Source organism: Balaenoptera borealis (genome assembly GCF_965194805.1).
Source record: "Balaenoptera borealis genome assembly, chromosome: 1".
Taxonomy (NCBI): Eukaryota; Metazoa; Chordata; class Mammalia; order Artiodactyla; family Balaenopteridae; genus Balaenoptera; species Balaenoptera borealis.
Window position 1 is genome coordinate 108,435,204 of NC_138860.1, and position 19,337 is coordinate 108,454,540.

The window sequence follows — 19,337 nt, forward strand, 5'->3', positions numbered from 1 at the left end:
TAGTAAATACTTCCAGTTCCTCACTTTTTATATCTTCCTCAAGCCCTGTATTACTTGGCCTATCCACAGGACACACCTATACACATGTAGACACACACACACACACACACACACACATCCTAGAGAAACATATCTGTTCATTGTGTCCTTAGCATTATACTAAGAAAGAGGAGTGAACAGATTGGGCAAGTATGTACATCCCTCATCTTTCCATTACCACACCTTTGCATCATCTGAGAACGTGTATTCATTTGTCTGACTTCTCCACTGTGAGCTTCTTGAGGGCAGAACCCAAGGCTTTCTCATCTTGTTTACTCCAGAATGCAGCAGATTACAAATCCTCAGCAAATAACAAGTGCTCTATAGGTATCTGTTGATTGAGAAAAAAGGGAAGGAAGGAAATGAATGAAAAAACGAAGGAAATGATGTGTTAAGATTCCATAGACCACAAACATATTTAAGTTCTATTACTTCCACTCAAATTCTTCATTTAAATTTCTTAGATTTAATGGTGCATGTGACAAACTGTGACAGCACTGTCAGTGTTATAATGCATTTCACTAGAAGCGTAGTCAATGGAATTTTCCATTTTTATAAAAATATATGTGATTTGCCCCTAGCTTTTTATTTTGCTGTTTTTAGAGTTTAAATAATATTAAGCTGTAGGCAGCTAATTTTGATGACAATGTTCAAGATGTTATTTCTGAACATTGTGTCCTTTGGCTTCTAGACTAATTTTTTTCAAAATATTCTGATAATGATCAGACCATCATAACATTAGTTCATTTCCAAGCAGTGCTATTACCTGAAGCCTTGGTCCACCTTAAGATATGAATTAAATTAAGAAGATTAAATGTTTATATTCTTATCTGTTTTTCTCCCATATTCATTAATTTCCTGAAATTTCTGCATATTCTTCTTGTGCGAGGTCAGCGTTGACTCTTAGGCATTAAACTCCCAAGTACTGAAATAGTGTTTTAAGTCAGTTCACACAAAACCTAGTGGGAAGTAATAGTGGTCTGGACAACATCTTTAACAGAAAAATTTTGGTCTTAATTATTTTTTTGCCACAATATATAATGTTCCAAATGTTATAATTATAGTGACATAATTATTTTAGGCTGGTCATGATTACAGATGTTGAATACATTTTTAGTTTACCTATTTTGACTCATAGTTGTGATATCTGTAGGTTGTTTTTAATTGCTTTTATTTTGTCTATCTGGTATTTCTACTGAAAAGATTGATCTTAGTGATTTCTGTAGGTAATTTACATATAAGAAACTGCTTTGTAAAGAATAACACGATCTGCAAGTGTTATTGCTGGGTACCTCGTAAAGCAAATGAGGAATTTTGTTAGATTGCATTTGAAGCCAACCATATATGGCATATATTGTATAATAACGACTATAACATATATGGTTTTCTTATATCAGAAACTTTCTCAAGTTCTCTGGGGCTCCTGGCTATCATTATGAGAAATACTGCAGAAATGAAATGATGATACCTACAGACTGGACTTTGGAGAAAGTCACACCTGGATAATAGTCCTGAATTCAGCTTTCACAACCTGTGAGGCAAGCCCTGATATCACCATACACTATTACGATTTTAGAATGAAGTGGAAGAGAAAACTGGGAATCCCAGGACTTTAGGAAATGTCTATTAACTTAATAATCACCAGGATCACAGAAATAAGCAATAAAATATTTCAAACCTAAATCAGAGAGAAAATTTTGTGCCTTACTATCTTTAAAATGAGAATAACAACAGTATCTACCTCATCAGGTTCTTATAAAGATATAGTGAGTTAATATTTATGTCTACCTCACTGAGTGGTTATGAAGAGTAAATGAGTTAATATTTATAAAACACTTAAAATAGTACTAGCATATAGCAACTTCTACACAAGTATTTATTAAATAAATTAAACCAAATATAAATATTTTTCATTGTAAGTGTATGTTATTTACATAAGTTTGAAAGTCAATTATTAAAATAATTTTTCCCAAACATTAAAAACAATAACTGGCATATTCCCAAAGTTCTGGTTGTCTTTTTCAGCCAATTTAAAATGAATCTATTTCCAAGCAGACCAACAACAAAGACAAGGGACCCAACCATTTTCTCACTGGAGGAGGAAATAGTAGAGAAACCAGAAAATCAACTGTTATAGTCCAATGTGTTAATTACTTTGATAAAGAAATCCACAGGGTGCTCTGGGAGATCAGAATGGTAAGAACCAGGGGGCTCCATGAGAGACAGCTGAGATGAATTCTGCAGCAGGTTTGAAGTGCGGCTCTTCAGGCAAGGGACGAGCCTGTTGGAATACATAGAGGTTGAAAAATGACTTGACCTGCTCATGGAACTGCAGGGTTCTAGAGTGGGGCAGGTGTTGCAGCTGGAGCTGGAGGAATGCAATAGGCAGGGGCCAAGTTCAAAGGTCATTATATGCCAGTTCTCCCTTTAAGCAGGAGAATGTCATGATCAGATATGGGTTTTTAAAAAGATCACCAGGATTGTGTAAAACACTTGAAAAAATTTGTGCTGAATACAGTTTTCTTTTACTTGGGGTAATCAACATAGATTTAACTAAGTAAAAGGAATGAATATTTAAATTTAAATTTAATTTAAAGTGTGTTTAAAAACTTTTACTTTTAGAAAAGGAGGAGTGACATTATTTTTATGAAGTAAAACGTTTAGATAAATTTGTACGGGCTCCACACTTGAAACTGAATACTAGTTCCAACAGGAAGAAAATTCAGATATGGCATTTGCTCTCAAAATCTGTTCTTTCAGCACCTAAAGTATTGCAATCACTGTTGCACTTACAAAGAAAAAAAAAAAACTGAACAAAAATCTCTTTTACATGAAGTAAGTCCAGTATATTTTTAAGTCAACATCTTCCAAGTAAGTGTCAGTAAATTCTCTCCTTCGCCGGCACAGAACTTAGAACATGGTGGCTTTTTAATAAATGTATTCCTACATTCCTGCTGCACTTAGATAGCTGAGATTTGGATAAATTTAAATACTATTATTGGCAAATACCGTCTTATAATTTTAAGACCAAGTATTTTATTCAGCTGTTGTTTTAACTTAATTAATGACTCCCTCCAGCACTTGTGCTGTCACTCACTCACTCTTTCTTTTTTTTTTTTTTTTTGGCCAGACCTGACCCTTTGTTCTGTTAGCTTTGTGAACCACCGGCTACTCAGAAGTATACTTCATTGTGGTCTTCCTATTAAAACCTTTAACTGGCCCCTTGTAAAACTTAAAGAGGATATGGGAGCATCGTGGGTTGGCTTTGGCCTTGGCAATTAAAATGACCAAAATGAAAATTACACAAGATAATGTGATTTTAGTTGCCAATCAACATCTAAATCTTTTTTATATTACATGTTTTATTTACACATTGCAAAAAATTCAAATAATATAACATTGTAAAAAGTAAAATCTATCCTAAATCTTAGTCCCCATGCACTTAAGTAGGTTTACATATTTACGCAAATGTTCTTTTTTCATGATCAATATATCCCACATATCTAGGAATTGTATTTTATTTATAGATTAAACTGTTTGACTTTGTTTCTCTTTTACATGTTTATTAGAAATCAAAGATCTGTCAATATTACTATTATTATTATATTTTTTCTGAAATTGCCTGCACAAAGTCATAAAATGTAAAGCTTTTTCAGTTTTGAAATTTGCTGAAAATTTTGCTTTTAGAGCATCTGTGACTAATATAAATTACTTTTTTTGGTTGCCCTTCCTAAAGGGGCTTCATTGACATTAAGATAAACATACAACAGGTGTTCCAAAGTTTGAAAATATAATTTGCACAGCATATGGACATGCTACGAAAAATAATTTCTTCTTTCTAGGAAGCCTGGAAGGATTCTCAGTATAAATCAAAGAGTTTATGACACTACTGGGGAAATAGTCCAGGTGAAACAAGATTATTGAGTAGTAGGAAAGCTATAATAAAAACTGTCAGTACTGTCACCTAGTTCTCTCTGAGGTCTGTAAAGGATCAAAAGTGTATTGAGCATCATGTAACAGCTGTCTAGAATGTGAAGGGAACCACAATTGTGCTGAGCAACAATATACTGGTTTGAAAAATAATTACATATGGCTTGTTGTAGTTAAAAATGGTAGGCTAGACTATAAAATGTATTGTGAATCCTGGGTTTTTGAAAACGACTACATGCTAACTAAACGTGTAACTGATCTTTATTATGGATGTATGTCGTCACATGTATGTAAATGTATTCAAATTAAAATGGTATGTAAAATATAGGTATTTTCTTATTTGCAAACAGTTACCTAAGGAAATATTTTATTTGTGCATAGATAGCATATTTTGTCAGGACAAAGTGCTACCTGACCTTGGAGGGTAAGAAATACTTTGTCACCATCTCACCAGGTGGCAGCAATTGAAAAGGGGAAGGGAGAAATATGCCTTACACAGGCATTGAAAATACAGAAGTACTAGGAGATAATGTGTGGAGCAGGAATGAAGGAAAGCCTCTTTCATCGCATGGATTCTCATATTTGCTATTTGCTTTTGTTAGTTACTTACTCAACTATACACCCATAATAAAGGTCAGTTTACATTTTTAGTTAGGATATATCCATTTTTCAAAAGCACAAACTTCACAGTATACTCAGTTGCCCAACCTATCATCTTTAATTTAACTGATTTTTGGGAGAAGAATATGTTTGTGTCATACTATTAGCATGAAGAAACAACCAGAAACCTCATGAGGAAAGGATTCTGTATAAATGGCATTGGGTCACTGATGAGATTGACATGTATTTTAGCAGTATGATTCCTGAAGAAGTGCATTGACAGGAATTTTCCATAAACATTTGTAATACTGAGAACCAAAGATGGGTTACATAGTCTCTGCCCTGGATGAACCCATAATCTTTTTTTTTTTTTTTTAATGAATTGCATTAGGCAACAGAATTTATTTTCCTCTCATTCCTTTTATTCGTTCATTCCTCCTATATTATTGGGCAGGTAAAATGTACATGGTGTAGTAGCTGCTGTGTGGAATACGGAGAAACCACATATGCATCCATAACTTGCTCTCAATATCAAGCTCTAGTAGACTCATTGGTCCATAGTAAAATCCTACTTGTTCTTCAGTCTCCAGCATAAGTATCTTTGTTTGAGAAGGCTTCTCTGATTTTCCTGAAGTAGAAATATTTTTTCCTTCTTCTGAAATCCCATAACGAGAAAATGAAGATTTAAAGCATATATTTATGTTTGTCAGATATCCACTACATTTAATGTATGTAAATAACTGTAAAACATTATACTGTGACTCTTCACTGACCCCCTTCATATTAAAGGAGAGAAAGCAATGCATAACTTTCAGAGCATTTTGAGGGTTATAGAGAATGCCTGTTAAATAACTAAAGAAGTACATACTATTTGGTGTAAGTGTATAATATTTAAACATTTTCACAACAAACCTCTGAAGTACAAATTATTATCTCCATTTGCATATGAGAAAACTGATCCCCAGAGAGGTTAGGTCATTTGCCTAAAGTCTTAACACCAGTACAGTGAAGTCAAGAATTAAATATGGGCAATCAAGATCCAGAGCTTGTTCTCTTAACCTCTATGCTATGCTTTCTGAGGTAATACATTTAAAGGCTTTGGACAAGCAAGCACATTTGAGCACTTAGTAATTAATATTAGTGTACACATAAGTCTGGGTGTGTGCACACACACGCTCTATATATCATACCTATATGCTATGTATAATCTGGCTTGTTTATGCTGCCTATATTTAGTATAACCAAGTCTTACAAGTAACCCTATCCAGGTACATGGCTTATCACCCTCTCATTACTGCAAGACAGAGGAAGCTCTTTATGTTCTTCTTGAATCTGGCCATCTTCTTCAATCCCTTTAATTACTCTCAATCCCCACCATCTTTAAGGTGGATAAAAAATGGTTTCCTAAGAGTGTTGCCAAGTGGACCATCCCTCCAGGACATAAAGCAGGACTTTTATCTATAGTATTCTCTGGTTTTCTTGATCAAAGTATACCTCTGTTGTAGCTGCAAATGACAGGGATAAAATTATATCATAGGTTTTAGGGCCTAGATATCTACTTGGCAGAAAAAAACATTTAATAAATACTTTGTTCTGTATTCATTGACTTTAAGTGTTTCTGTGTTATTGACATGTTTTTAAAACTTGTGAATGTGTAATATTTACTTTTTTTTTTTTTGGCTACACCACGTGGCATGTGTGATCTTAGTTCCCCGACTGGGGATTGAACCCATGCCCCCTGCATTGGGAGCACAGAATCTTAACCCCTCGACCACCAGGGAAATCCCTAATTACTTGTAATAGTTACAATATAATAACATTTTTTTATTCCATTTCAACAATTCAATTTGTAAGTCATGATCTTGTACTCTTCAAAAAAATTTATAGCAGAGAGAAATTGGAAATGGGGGCACTCTTCCTTCACTGCTGTAACCTACATTAGGCAAATAAACCTATTTTCTTTAGATTTTGGTATTGGTATTTAAATCTTGGCTTATTATTTAAAACTGCTATTTCTAGTATCTTAAAGCCCCAGTAGATTCTGAAAGCCTTAAGGACTGACCCCACTTCCTTTAATCATACTTGGTTCTCTTTTCATACCTAATTAGTTCTGTCTTATGCATATATGCATGATGTATGTTTATTTTCTTTCAGTGACTTCCTGCAGTTTATAATATATACAGATTCCATCACATTCTTCTTGTTCCACCTCTGTACAACAAAAACTTAAAGTCCCATTGGCTCCTGTAAGAAAGAGAAAAATCTAAGTTTAAGAGCAGCATTCTTCAGATACTCATGATGATACTCTCTTTGTGTAGTAAAATAGGGCGATATGTTTGTTTAAAAATTTTCAGGAGGTAATATATACTAAGTTCTTATGGAAGTGTTTTATTTGCTTGCAGGACAATGTGTATGCAAATTTATGGCTTCTTATGCTGTTGAGGTTTCTGTAGCACACACAGTTTTTTCAAAAATAAGAATATGCTCAAAAAGTATCTTTCCAGTAGAAGTGGCTATAGCCAAAGCTGTTTAAAGCTGTAATTGAATTAGCCTTCGAAACTGTGTAATATCATAAAGCTCTAATGTTTTCATCTTGACTTGAGAAGCCTCTTGAGGAGATGGTTAAGACTACCTTCCACTTTTTTTTTTCTTAAACTAAAATTGAACTCTAGGAGAGAGGATACTATAGCCTTTTTCTAGCTGTGACTTCTCAACTGCTTTTTTCTCAGTCTTCAGATTACTCTGAGAAGGAGGCACTAGTGTTGTCAAGAGATGAGGTCAGTAAAACATCACCTTTTAAAATTTTGAGTTGTCTTCATACCTGAATGGGCTAGATGGGTGTAAGATGGTAAATATGTTCCAGTAGTTCCTTCAGCTGCCTTGGCCAGTGGTTTCATTATGCTTCTGGGAGATTTACAGAGGCTCAATATTCTCATCTATGAAGTGGACATAAAAGTGGTCTTATTAATTTTTAAGAATCAGTTATATATGAAGATCAAAAATGAGTATTATTTTTAACTTTAAGTTCCTTCATTTAACTCAAAATATGCAAAAAGTGTAAAATGCACATTTTTAGCCATTAGTATTTGAGACAAACAATTTTTTGACACAGACTATAGAAATATTGTAGAAAAGTTTTTAACTATGTTATATTCCTAGACTCATGATCATCCAACAAAATGTTTTGAGCATTGATTGTGTGAATTGTGTACTGTTCTAAATTTTGCTTCTTTTGAACTGTCTTGGAGCACCCACATGTGAATGGAAATTTCTAGTGGATAAGTAGCTTTACTTAAAAATTGTTTTGTTGTTAACCTATAAAATCAAATAAATATTAAAAGCCTTAAAACATGAACATCATTGGTGGGGTTAAAAGGCAGAATGGTGCACAGGATAAAAAAATTCAGTTATTGTAAATGATGTTGCCATAGCTTTCCAGCCCAGCGGAATGTAGAAACTGGGCCAAGATGCATATTAGGAATATTCAAAGTTAGTTCCAAATACCCTTGAGTTAGTAAGAACCTGTGGTGTAATCAGAGAAGCAGAGTCAGAAAGTATATAGGAAAGGCTGTTAATGGAATACTGAGAGAAGCAGAGAGAATTATTGGAAGCTGAGAATGGCTCTTGTATATTTAATGCATCAGAACATTGGATTAGTCTCATCATGTTTTAAAGATGCCAACCAGCTTTCTTGGGTCCTTTTATTATGACAGAATCTGGGTGCAAGTGATGTAAGCTGTGGAACTCAGATATATGTATGACACTTCTAACCTCCATTTCTTGATTCACACGCCTTCCATTCAATCTGATACTCCATTCTGCCCAGTTTCAGTAGAAATGTTGCCAAGTTGGGGAAGGATATTAGACTATATATTTGCCTACACTGGTTATTATAGGGTGGAGAAGTTAGATCCTGTACCCACTGCTACACCTGAATTAGTTAGACCTTCCAAATAAAGGTACTGAATATCAAAGATCTGAGGAAATATAACATGAATATTAAGAAAATATTTGAATTTTTTAATGTAAATACTGACTTGCCCAGTTTGATTATATAAGCTAACGTAGATTATACATAACCTGATGAAACAGTGCTGACTTGATTGAACCAAAGTCTAGCAAAAAACCCAAAGCCAATGCAATGTGAGCTTTTAAGTCTTTCAAACAGATTTGTGTGATTTTTTTAAACTGAGAAAGAAATTAATTATTATTTAAACTCATGGATTAGAAAATTCTTCAACAAGCATATGTTACTCTTCCAACTGCTATGTATGCTTAACAATAAAAGAAGCAGGCATCTGTTCTCAGATGTGTGAAGAATGAAATGCTTTAGTTCATTGCTCACTATAATGTTTTTTGGTGTCATACTACGGAGTAAAACTGTCCAGCCTCACTGATATTTGGGGAGAGGAATCATAGCTCTCTTTCCCTAGAGAAAGATCCTGGATAAATATATCTTTAATAGTTTTTGTCCTTTAAGTAGCGGTACTAAAGTTTTCATACATTTTTTATGGTGATGTTGAATCATGAAGGATTAACATTATTAAAGATTGTATATTTTGCTTTTAATGAAATCTGTAGTTATCCTGCCTATTAAATATAAAAATGAAAAAAGTTCATCATTGGTAAAAAATCTAAGACTTTTTATTGCTTGAAAAATAATTTAACGTACTCAGTATAAATGTAATTATTTGGGGATTAAAATATTACATAAATGTTTATCTGAATTAACTTTTGCCTCTTACAATGCATTTAAAAATAAACTGCACTATAAAAGAGTAACTTTGAAACATAAAAGGGGAATTAAATGACTGACGATAAAAACAAGTGTAATTTAAATGTTACTTCTAATGAAAAATTTATGTAGGACTGTGGTTTGCAATAATTGTTGACATATTCCCCTAAGTACTGTGTCTGTGATTTTTCATGGTATCAATCATTTAAAGCAATTTAGGTAATAACATTCTGACATGCATTTCTGCTATTTTATTTACACCATTTGCCTACATCATTGTAATGCAGTACCTTTCTGATTTGGTACAGTAAATGCACTCTGTAATATCTATTATGGCATGGTCAAAGGATAATTTATTGTCAAATAGAAAAATAGGTCAACACTAATGTCACTTGATGATCAACTCCCCCCCCCAAGTTTAATAAAACATCTCCCCAGTATGCATTCCACTGCAGTGGTTGGTATTTTATTAGGACTACCTGGCTATAGCAGTAGTGTAATTACTGAGCTGTCAAAGTGATAAGTGGGATTAATGGCAGCCTGATGCACTTTAGTCTGCAGAGCGCTTAGAGAATTGCAAGATGGTATTATTATCAGAGTCTGCCCATTCTGGCATATTCATGGCACCAAAGAAAAAAAGAATGCTACAATTCAGGTTTCCATTGCCCTGCCTCATTAACATCTGACATTTCCAACAGCTGTTATTTGTGAACTAGCTCAATAATAAAAGGAGAATTATTTGGTAAAGAGGCTTAATAACCACAACTAAAACTCCTTACGTTGTCAGTGCTGTTAAGTGAATCTGTTTATGTTGAATATAAGATTTCTCTGGAAGAACAGAAAAATACACTTTGAATTAATTTGGCTCATTCATACCTGCTGACATTATAACTTTATTTTTTAATTGCCTTATTATTCAAGTTGGGTGTTAGAAAAAAGAAAAGCCGAAAACTTGTGACTTAATTAGGGACAACCAGAATCTTCTACCTATGTATCTATATCTTTATCTATCATAGCAAGTATTTTTGTTGCTTTATTCTTATGGAGTGACAAATATTTAAAAAATTGTCAAAATGACTTTTTTACAAATCAGAAGACATTTAAGATTGCTTATTATTTTATAGCTATTTTTATTTTAGCTACTATATTTTACCACATAATAGGAAATCCTTTCAAACCACTATTAATGTACAACATATTTATCCATGTGAAGATAACACATATAGGTATCACCTCGTTTCAACATCAAGGACCAAATAGACCATGCTTTGTTTTCTTTTTGGATTGTTGTCCTACTGATCATACTTCCAAGAAATTCTTTTTAAACTCAGTGACAGTGTTTTAGGGGAAAAAAAACCCATAAGTATAAGAAGATAGGAATTCAACTAAATTATAAATGTGAATCTAACAATGGCATTTAGAGAAATGATAGGGGAGAGGTTTAATGACTGCATTTCAGAGAGGACAATTGATTATGAAAAGCCTTCGGTACTCATTGTGTAAAATTTAATTTAGAGAGAAGGCTAAAGGCACAAACCAGAGAGAAGAGATCAGATTTAAAAACAAGATATTAATTAGGTACTGAGAAATTGGTTCAGACAATGAAGAGGACTCTCTGACTCACAAAAGAATGACAAGGAGCGGTATTGTTTTCTTGAAGGAAATGAACCAACGTCTTTACACATGGAAGTGGGTAGAAAATGAGCCAGCTAGTGACCTTTGTCACTGAGCAACGTGGGACTCATTCTCAGTGAAATTCTCAGAGAATTCTCGTCTTCTGACACATGTGACAATGGTATATGTTAAATTTCAGATCACCAGCTTAATTTTTCACTGCTCCCACTTTCACTTTATGCCAGACCAGATTCCATTAGTTCACCTACCCTCTCATGTTTTTTTTCTCTCCAGGCCTTGGCACATACTGTTTTTATCCTTCGTCATTTTCTTGAATGACCCTGCACTCCAAATCCCACCCTCCTTTGCTTCCCTAATGCCCACTCATTCTTCAAGAATCCCTTTAAGTGTTATTGTTCCCAATAAGCTTTGCCTGACTCTCTCCCTCCAGGACTACTGTTCCTCTTATATGCTCCCTTAGCATGCTGTTTTTACCCAAATTCACATTGACCACTCTGACTACTACAAGTGCCTTTTATATGTCTGAACTTCCTCCAAACTGCAAGTTCCATGAGAGCAGGACCATGGTGGTCTTGTTCATCACTTTTATAACCTCATATCCCAGGTTCTGCCATGTAACAAGGGCTCATTAAATATTTTTCAAATGAATACACAAATTTGTATATGAATGTACAAACCAGTGGTTTCAGTCCTAAAGTAGTAATTATAGAACTGTGATTCTCACTGTGTGGCTCCAACCATGTTTATCAGAATCACCTTAAAGGGGTTTCCCAAAATGCAGATTCCCAGGCCAATAACTCAGACTCAGGAGGGGCTTCTCTGTGGAAATTATGACATTTATCAAGCTTCCCAGGTGGTTCTTAGGAACACTGAAGTTTCAACATGTCTCTGGTCATTTCCCCAGAAAGCAGATTCTGATACGAGATTAGTATGTGGGAAGTTTATTAGAAGATCCACACCTGTACAAGAGTGAAGGAATCAGGATTGGACAGACATAGCTGCAGTAGATCCCTGCAGACCTGTTCCCCAAGTGGGGGCAAGGAGACTGGGCCTCTACCTCCCCTCACTGACCTGTGTTTGGAAACTGGCTGCAACTGGAAAGGGGGCATGACCTTGGTTCCGCCTGTTCTCTTCATGTGAGGGCACAGTGCTGGAGGAATAAATGCTTCAGTCTGAAAGGGGGTAGATCTGGTCTATGCATTGAGGCATCTACTGCAAAGCCCAATTGCCATGTGAATAATGCGTAGGTTAAACGACATCAGAAAATTGGAGGAGGGAGGGAGGGAGGGAGGGAGGGATGATGGCAGGGGAAGAAGTAGGCTGGGGGGAGAGGTGGGTGGAAAAGTGGGAGGGATGAATGGAGGAAGAAAGGAATTTACACGTGGTAAAAAGAGAGACTTTACCTTTGTGTTTGTATAATAATTGTGGTCTAAAAGGCATATGAAACTTTTATCATAAAAGACTCCATTCTCTAAGCATTATCAGTGTAGTGAGGGATCCAAATAAGACTGATTTAGTAAATGGATGGATGAATGATGTATCTTAAATAAGTATGATCTTCTTAAACTCTAGGAGGAACACCAAGAGAAAGGGCAGTTATTAGCCTCAATGGTGCCATTTCATACACCTTAGGAGGTGTGCAAAAAGTGAAACACAAGTACTCTATGTTTATTGCTTAAAAAATTTTTGTACCTAAAAATAGTACAATTTTATTTGTTCTTACTAGACACTAACTCTGAATGGGTATAGGGTAGAGAATATATAGAATATTATCTCACTTACTTTATAGCTTCTTTAATTCAGTTATTTTATTCCCTAGATGCCTGAAATGTGCAGATGCCCCCTGTCAGAAGAGCTGTCCAACTAATCTAGATATTAAATCGTTCATCACAAGTATCTCAAACAAGGTAAATTTGGATTCAGTTCTGCAAATGAAAATTAATAACAGCCTTTGATCTTGTTCTCTATCTATTATGACCATGATTAAAGCATAAAGCTTCTCTTAGTAAATTGGGTTAAAGTATTAAAAACATGATTTCTATAGGCGTGTGAAAACGTGGCACATCTTATTAAGTCTCTCCCAGTTTGTGATAAGATTGTGAAATGCGTATTCACTGTTTATTGTCTTAAAAATTAGTTCATGTTGAAATTAATCATTTTTTAATACAAAGCATTCACTGAATAGATTTACTCTAGCTTAGGCTTGCTAAATGCTTATAGATGGGAACTGTCATTGATTATCAAAACACATTAAAATCTGTGACGTATCTTTGTTTTAAAATGTGCTTTGGTATTAACTCTGGCACATTGAAACAAATCAAGGGAATTTGTTTTAAGATTTGGAATAATTCATAGAGACTGACAGAGTTGTAACCAAAAACCCCCCAACAATTAAAAAATAGAAAACAGACGTTTATGGACATGAGTAGAAAAAAAAGGAATTTTGATCTTTCAGTTTTTGGGTTTCTTTTAAATCAATGTAAGGCTAAGCCTAATTTTTATTCACTAAGAGAATGATTTATTGATTGAATAATTAATTAATAGTATCTTTTGTTTGTGAAAGGAGCATTACAAGCTCTTAGCCAAGTATCTTATCTTTTAACTGAGCAAAAGCTGAAGGAATCTTCCCATAAGGATGTAGTGAATCCTTCTTTTCACAGGGTTTAACACTTAAGTTCTAAAATGCTGCAAAAATCCAGTTGAGTGCCCCTTCAACTACTAGGTACCTTTTAATATATAAAGATCATTTCTCAATATGTCAATGATTTAAAAAATATTGTAGGAGAAAAATTATAAATTTATATAGCTTTAGGATTTCAAAAGAATTAGAGGTTATTACTTAGGTATAGGACGTGGTATTAATCTACGTGGTCAGTTTCTTTAGGATTTGAAGTCCAGGTTGAATTTTTAGATTGAACGCTTGTGAACCCAGGGAAAATTACTTATTTCTTTACCTTCATTTATGAAAGATAGCATCTGTCTTACAGGATTATGGTATAAACTAAATAATATTTGTGTGTGAAAATCTCTAATATGGTAATTATTCAGCAAATATTTTGTTGATGTGGAATTATTAACTTCCCTATTCATTCAATATGGTAAATACTATACAAGTGATTACTTTTTTTGTAGCCGGTGTTATTCATTGAACACCTACTATCTGCCAAACACAGTGACAGGCACTGGGTAAGAAAGGGTCCCTGCTATGACCTTGCCTTTTGGAAATTCATAATCTATGAGCAAAGCCAGATACATTAGAAAACAAAGCAACACAAAAACCTAGCCATAATTCAATATGGTTAGTGCTGCAATCCATGCAGTTCAGGAAGAGTATTCAGCATATGAAAAAGCAGGAATATGGGTGTATACACGGCATATTTGGAGAAATATAATAAATTCAGTGTAGCTAAAATGAAGCCTAGATTACACGAAGAAGAGTGATGGGAAAGAGACCAGACAATTAGGTTGGGATTAGGTCGTGAAAATATTTTAATTCTATGCTCAATATTTGAGACTTAATTCTGTAGATAGTAGGAAATCATCAATGATTTATGTTTGTTTTGTAAATAAGATGGAATCTGAAAAGGGATACTAACTTTGTAGTATCCCAAACATTTATCATCACAGGATCTCTGTCTTGTATGTGAGAATGAATAATTTATGTGAAATGTGTGCATGAAATCTCATTTATTTAATAATAACCTCATGAGAAAAGGAGTAAAGCAAAATGTCCAAAATTTGAAGTAGAAAGTGTTTTGGCTAAAATTATATCTAAGGTAGTACTCTTGGCTTCATGCATGAGGAGATACTAGAATTATGATCCATGCTAGCTAAATTTTCCTTAGATATTCTATAATTCAAAAGTGATTTTGTGATTCTAATTAGTGTATAGCACATTCATTTAACGTCTACAATAGTTTATTAAAAAAAGACAAAATGGGAATAACGATATTCTTTGAAAAGTTTATAAAGTGTCTAAACAAGATCAGAATCATTTCTATTTTAGGAAAAATGTTGTTTCATTAATTCTTTACTACCTGATGAAGCATTGCACTTCGGTATTTATTTAAACAGATTTCCGTATGAAGAGAAGATATTTAGAGGTATTTAATTGAAAATGTAATCTTTTGCCAGACTTTTAAGGAACTCTGTTGTAAGTAGTATTTTGTTGAAGAATCATTACAGCAATCATGAAAGGTCAGAGATTCTTGTACTTTAAAGCCTGCAGCTTTTTAGCTATTTACCAGCTGTGTACAATGTAGGCTGTCCCACATTGCTCTGCCAGTGGACTTCAAATCAGGAGGGGGGTTCTTTCCAGGTTGAGAGGGTAATTGAATCACCCAACTCAATGAACCTTGTGCCTTTTTGAGAAAAGGATGTCACTTGTGTTGTATTGTGTTAGGTTTCTGTGATTCAGTGGAGTTTAGGCCAGTACTTCCATTCTTTACTTTCTTACAAACTGGATTACAGCTCTCGTTTCCAAAGGTACACTCAATTCTGTCGTACCTCTTCAGTCAGTTTTTCTCTCCTTCGTTCGTGCAGGCTGTTGTTTGCAATTGTATCTCTCAATCGGAAGTACACGTTTCAGATTAATCAAACTGTGACTACTAGGTTATAACTTTTGATAGTTTTCTTTTGAAAAAACAGTATGCATAAGGTCAATCTATAAATTTAGTGAAAAATGACTTAAAAAATGTTTCTTCGTTTCATGATGCTTTATTTCAAACAATAGTTATTTTCTCTTTCAAAATTTTATATTAAGTTGTTAAGCTTTGGTTTTTCCACAGATTTGCATATTTTACAGAATCTGTGTACTTAGATTTTGTGACTTTTATATCTAGATAAATAAATTTAATAATATACATTAGAAAAAATACTGACTAAATGACTCAATGTAAAATAAAAGACTCTTCTTTATCATAGATTCCTATTGAAAGTAACAAGAAGTCAGAGGAGCAACACAATTTAACCAGCAGAATTTATTGATAAATATTCTTGATAACAATATTTTTATTTAAATATGTTATCTTGATATATGTGTGTGTGTGCATATGCACACACATGCACAAAGGTTACAAAGCAGAAGTACAATCAATAGATTTAGTCCATCCTCCTTTTGGGTTTGCTTTTCAATTTCAATGGCTAAGTGGTTTATACCCTTATCAAATAAAATGTTGATCATTTTCAGAATAATTTTTTAAAATCGTAACTCTAATTACGTTACACCCTTGTTCAAAAAGCTTCAGTGGCTCCCCATTGCCTAGAAACTAATGTCCCATTACATAACCTATTATGTAAGCCAATTGGGCTTTCTCCCACTATTATGAAAGAGAAGTAAGCAGATGAAAAAAAAGTATTAGGAAGTCCATAATTTATTACTCAGTAATTTAAAAAATATGAATATTTTGGATACATAAAACAAAATGTAGTGATGAGATTTTAGGTTTTCTTTGGTACACAAGGCTAGTTCCCTCACTTTTATTGCCAGATGATAGTGTGAGCACCTCTATCCATCCCAAGAAAACTGACAGAAATTTACCTACCTGCCATAAGATGATGTTCAAGGGAACACAGCTTTTAAAGTCTATGTGGTGCTCCAAGAGGACTAACAAGCCATTATCCTTCGGAGTTAAATCCGCCATTTGGTTTAAATAAGTAGTTCTGAACTTGTCTGTCAGTTTCCCTTACAGTTGAGATGCCAGTTTTTGAGTAATGTGAAAGATGTATTTTTTTTCTAGGACTGATTGTATTCTAAATTTTACAACAAGTAAATATTATGGGTCTGTGCCATTTGGGGACCTAATCTGAGTGGGTCTTGTGGCATAGACTAAGGTACTGTAATTCTAATTGGCCCCTCCCTATCATAATGTAATAATTCTATCCTTTTAAAACTTGATCAGTAGTATTGTTAGTGCTTGATTAGCCAATATTGGATTAGCTTTATTCAAATTTTTGCCAATTTTCTTCAGTTTTTTTTCCCATGTTGAGATTTCCAAGGGAAATCAGTTTACTTTTGCTTACAATAAATACTTTAAATCTTTATTCAGTAAGGGTATGGTGTTGACCAACTCTTTTTGTTTCTGAAACTGTTTATGCATTTCTTAACTCTTGAAAAATAGTTTGACTATGTATAAAATTCTGGGTTGGCAGTTATTATTTTTTTTTACCTCTCAGACAATATCATTTTAGTGTCTTTGGTCATGCATTGGTGCTATTGGAAAGTCACCAGCAGCCTAGTTATTGCTCATTTGAGAGTCATAATGTCTTTGGAGGGGAGTTGATTTAAAGATCTTTTTATCTTTAGTGTTCAACAGTTTTACAGTGATTTATCTAAGTCTGGATTTTGTTTTATTTATTTTGCTTGGTTTTCCTTGTGATTCTTGAATCTGTGGATTGATGTCTTTCATCATGTGGGGGAATTTCTCATTGTCTTTCTCCTCGCTTTATGGAGCTCTCATTAGATATATGTTAAACATTCTGACTTTATTCTCAATGACTCAATTTATTTTTTAAACTTTCATCTCTGTTTTTTGGGGGTTACATCTTAGATCATTTTCTTCAATTCTACTTTCAGGTTTACTAATACTTTCTTCACCAGTTTCAAACATGTTGTTAAAATGGACCACTGAGTTTTGAATTACAGTTTTATCTTTCATTTCTAGGAGTCCTTTTTTTACATTAAAAAAAATCTGGTAGCTTTTTATTTATTTTTCAAGCCTATCTTTAATTTTTTAAAACAGATAAAATTACTTATTTTTGTACTCTGGGAATTCCACTATCTAAAGTATTTGTGAGCCTGATTATATTGTCTGTGATGTCTACTGGCTCCACTCATAGTGTTTTGTTTCCCTGTATGTTTAATATTTTTTTTAATTTTCATTTTTTTTATTATTATTTTTTAACTTTGGTTGCTCATTTTCTTTGAGGCTTTATCTGTGGAAGTTCTTTGAGGACAGCAATGAAGACATGTTTCTTTAGAAGGAATTTGTATTTGCTATGTTCTCAAAGGCCCTGAAAATGAAAACCTTTTTTACCTGGTTTGACGAATGCCTTTAAGATGGTTCCACTTATTTCTCTGCTTACTGCCTTGTCATTTTCAGTCCCTGGGCATGAAAGCTCATGGATGCGTTCACAGTGACTTTTTAAAACATATTTTACCTATAATTTTAACTTTTTAAATTAGAAGAGTCATAGTAGATAACTATTTCTCAATACATGTGGAAAAGTGCTATAAATATTTAAGATCTAGTGGGTAGTCTAGAATGATTGAAACCCACATTTTTATTAGTAAATACTGAAATAGTAATTGAGAAGACATATGGAAGAAACTGTTGAAAAATAAGACAAAAAGATTTGCCATCAGATATTGATACTCACTATAAAGCTACTATAGTCAACATAATATAGAGTTGGTATAGGAATGCACATTTCTGGAACTGATGAAAGTCTGTAAATAGAACCAAGTAAGTAAGAGAACATAATATATAATGAAGAGGACATTTTAATTCAGTGGAAAATGATGAGTTCTTTGAAAAGTGGTTCTGATATAATTTTACTTTACTTTTAGAACCCTTCATCAGGCCATCTAAGATAAATTTTAGGTGGACTAAGTTTTTAAATATAAAAAGAAAAAGATTTAAGGATAATTTTGAAGCTGTGAAATATGTGAGAGAAAATTTTACTACACACATTTTAAAATGTATTTTAAAATAAAATCTAACCAAACTTGAAACAAGTGAACATTTTTTTTGCTCTGCATGTTTAGGCTAAGTGGTAACTTCTCTGTTAAATCAGAGTTCCTAAAAATTTAAATGAGAAAAAATAACCTGACCCTGTGTATGCATGGGCAAAAGTTATAAACATTAAAGAAAAGGTCATGCAAATGATTAATGACCATATTAGAGATGTCCTACTTCCATACTGGCCAGAAATATGTAAATCAAAGGGTGGGACACCAGTTTTCTCTCATCATATTTTTAAAGTTAAAAAATTAAATAGCCTCCTATGCTATTTAGCAGAAAGGAAGCAAGAAGTCTCATACAGTAGTAATGTATATGAAAATTTCAAATATATACCCTGTTGTACTAGCAATGCTTTGCTATCTGTTCTTCCTAGAGAAATAAAAGTATGACCATTTAATGGCACATGTACAATAGTATTTATTATACCAATCATAGCATTGTTTGAGGTAGCAAAAACTTGAGACAACTATAGTGCCATCCATCATTAGGAAAATTGCTATATCTGTTAGGTTATATTTATATTATGGAATGTTATGAGACTATGCATTATTATTATATTTGTTGATCTAGAGAGATATCCCTATTAAATGAAAAAAGTACGTTGCATATTAATGTGAATAGCATAACACTATCTTTAAAAAAAATTCTAATTTATA

General features: G+C 33.5%; 1 protein-coding gene across 5 annotated transcripts in view; it reads left to right on the forward strand.

Annotated features, from left to right (window-relative positions):
- Nucleotides 1-19,337, forward strand: part of DPYD (dihydropyrimidine dehydrogenase) — an 815,942-nt gene that overhangs the window by 181,836 nt on the left and 614,769 nt on the right. For all 5 annotated transcript variants that reach the window (XR_014242114.1, XM_082383233.1, XM_082383234.1 and 2 more), the window contains exon 4: nucleotides 12,759-12,846. Coding sequence is in view for 4 of the 5 variants with exons in the window: in XM_082383233.1 (XP_082239359.1) it covers nucleotides 12,759-12,846 (88 nt within the window). In the remaining variant the exon portion in view is untranslated. The remainder of the gene's footprint in view (nucleotides 1-12,758; nucleotides 12,847-19,337) is intronic.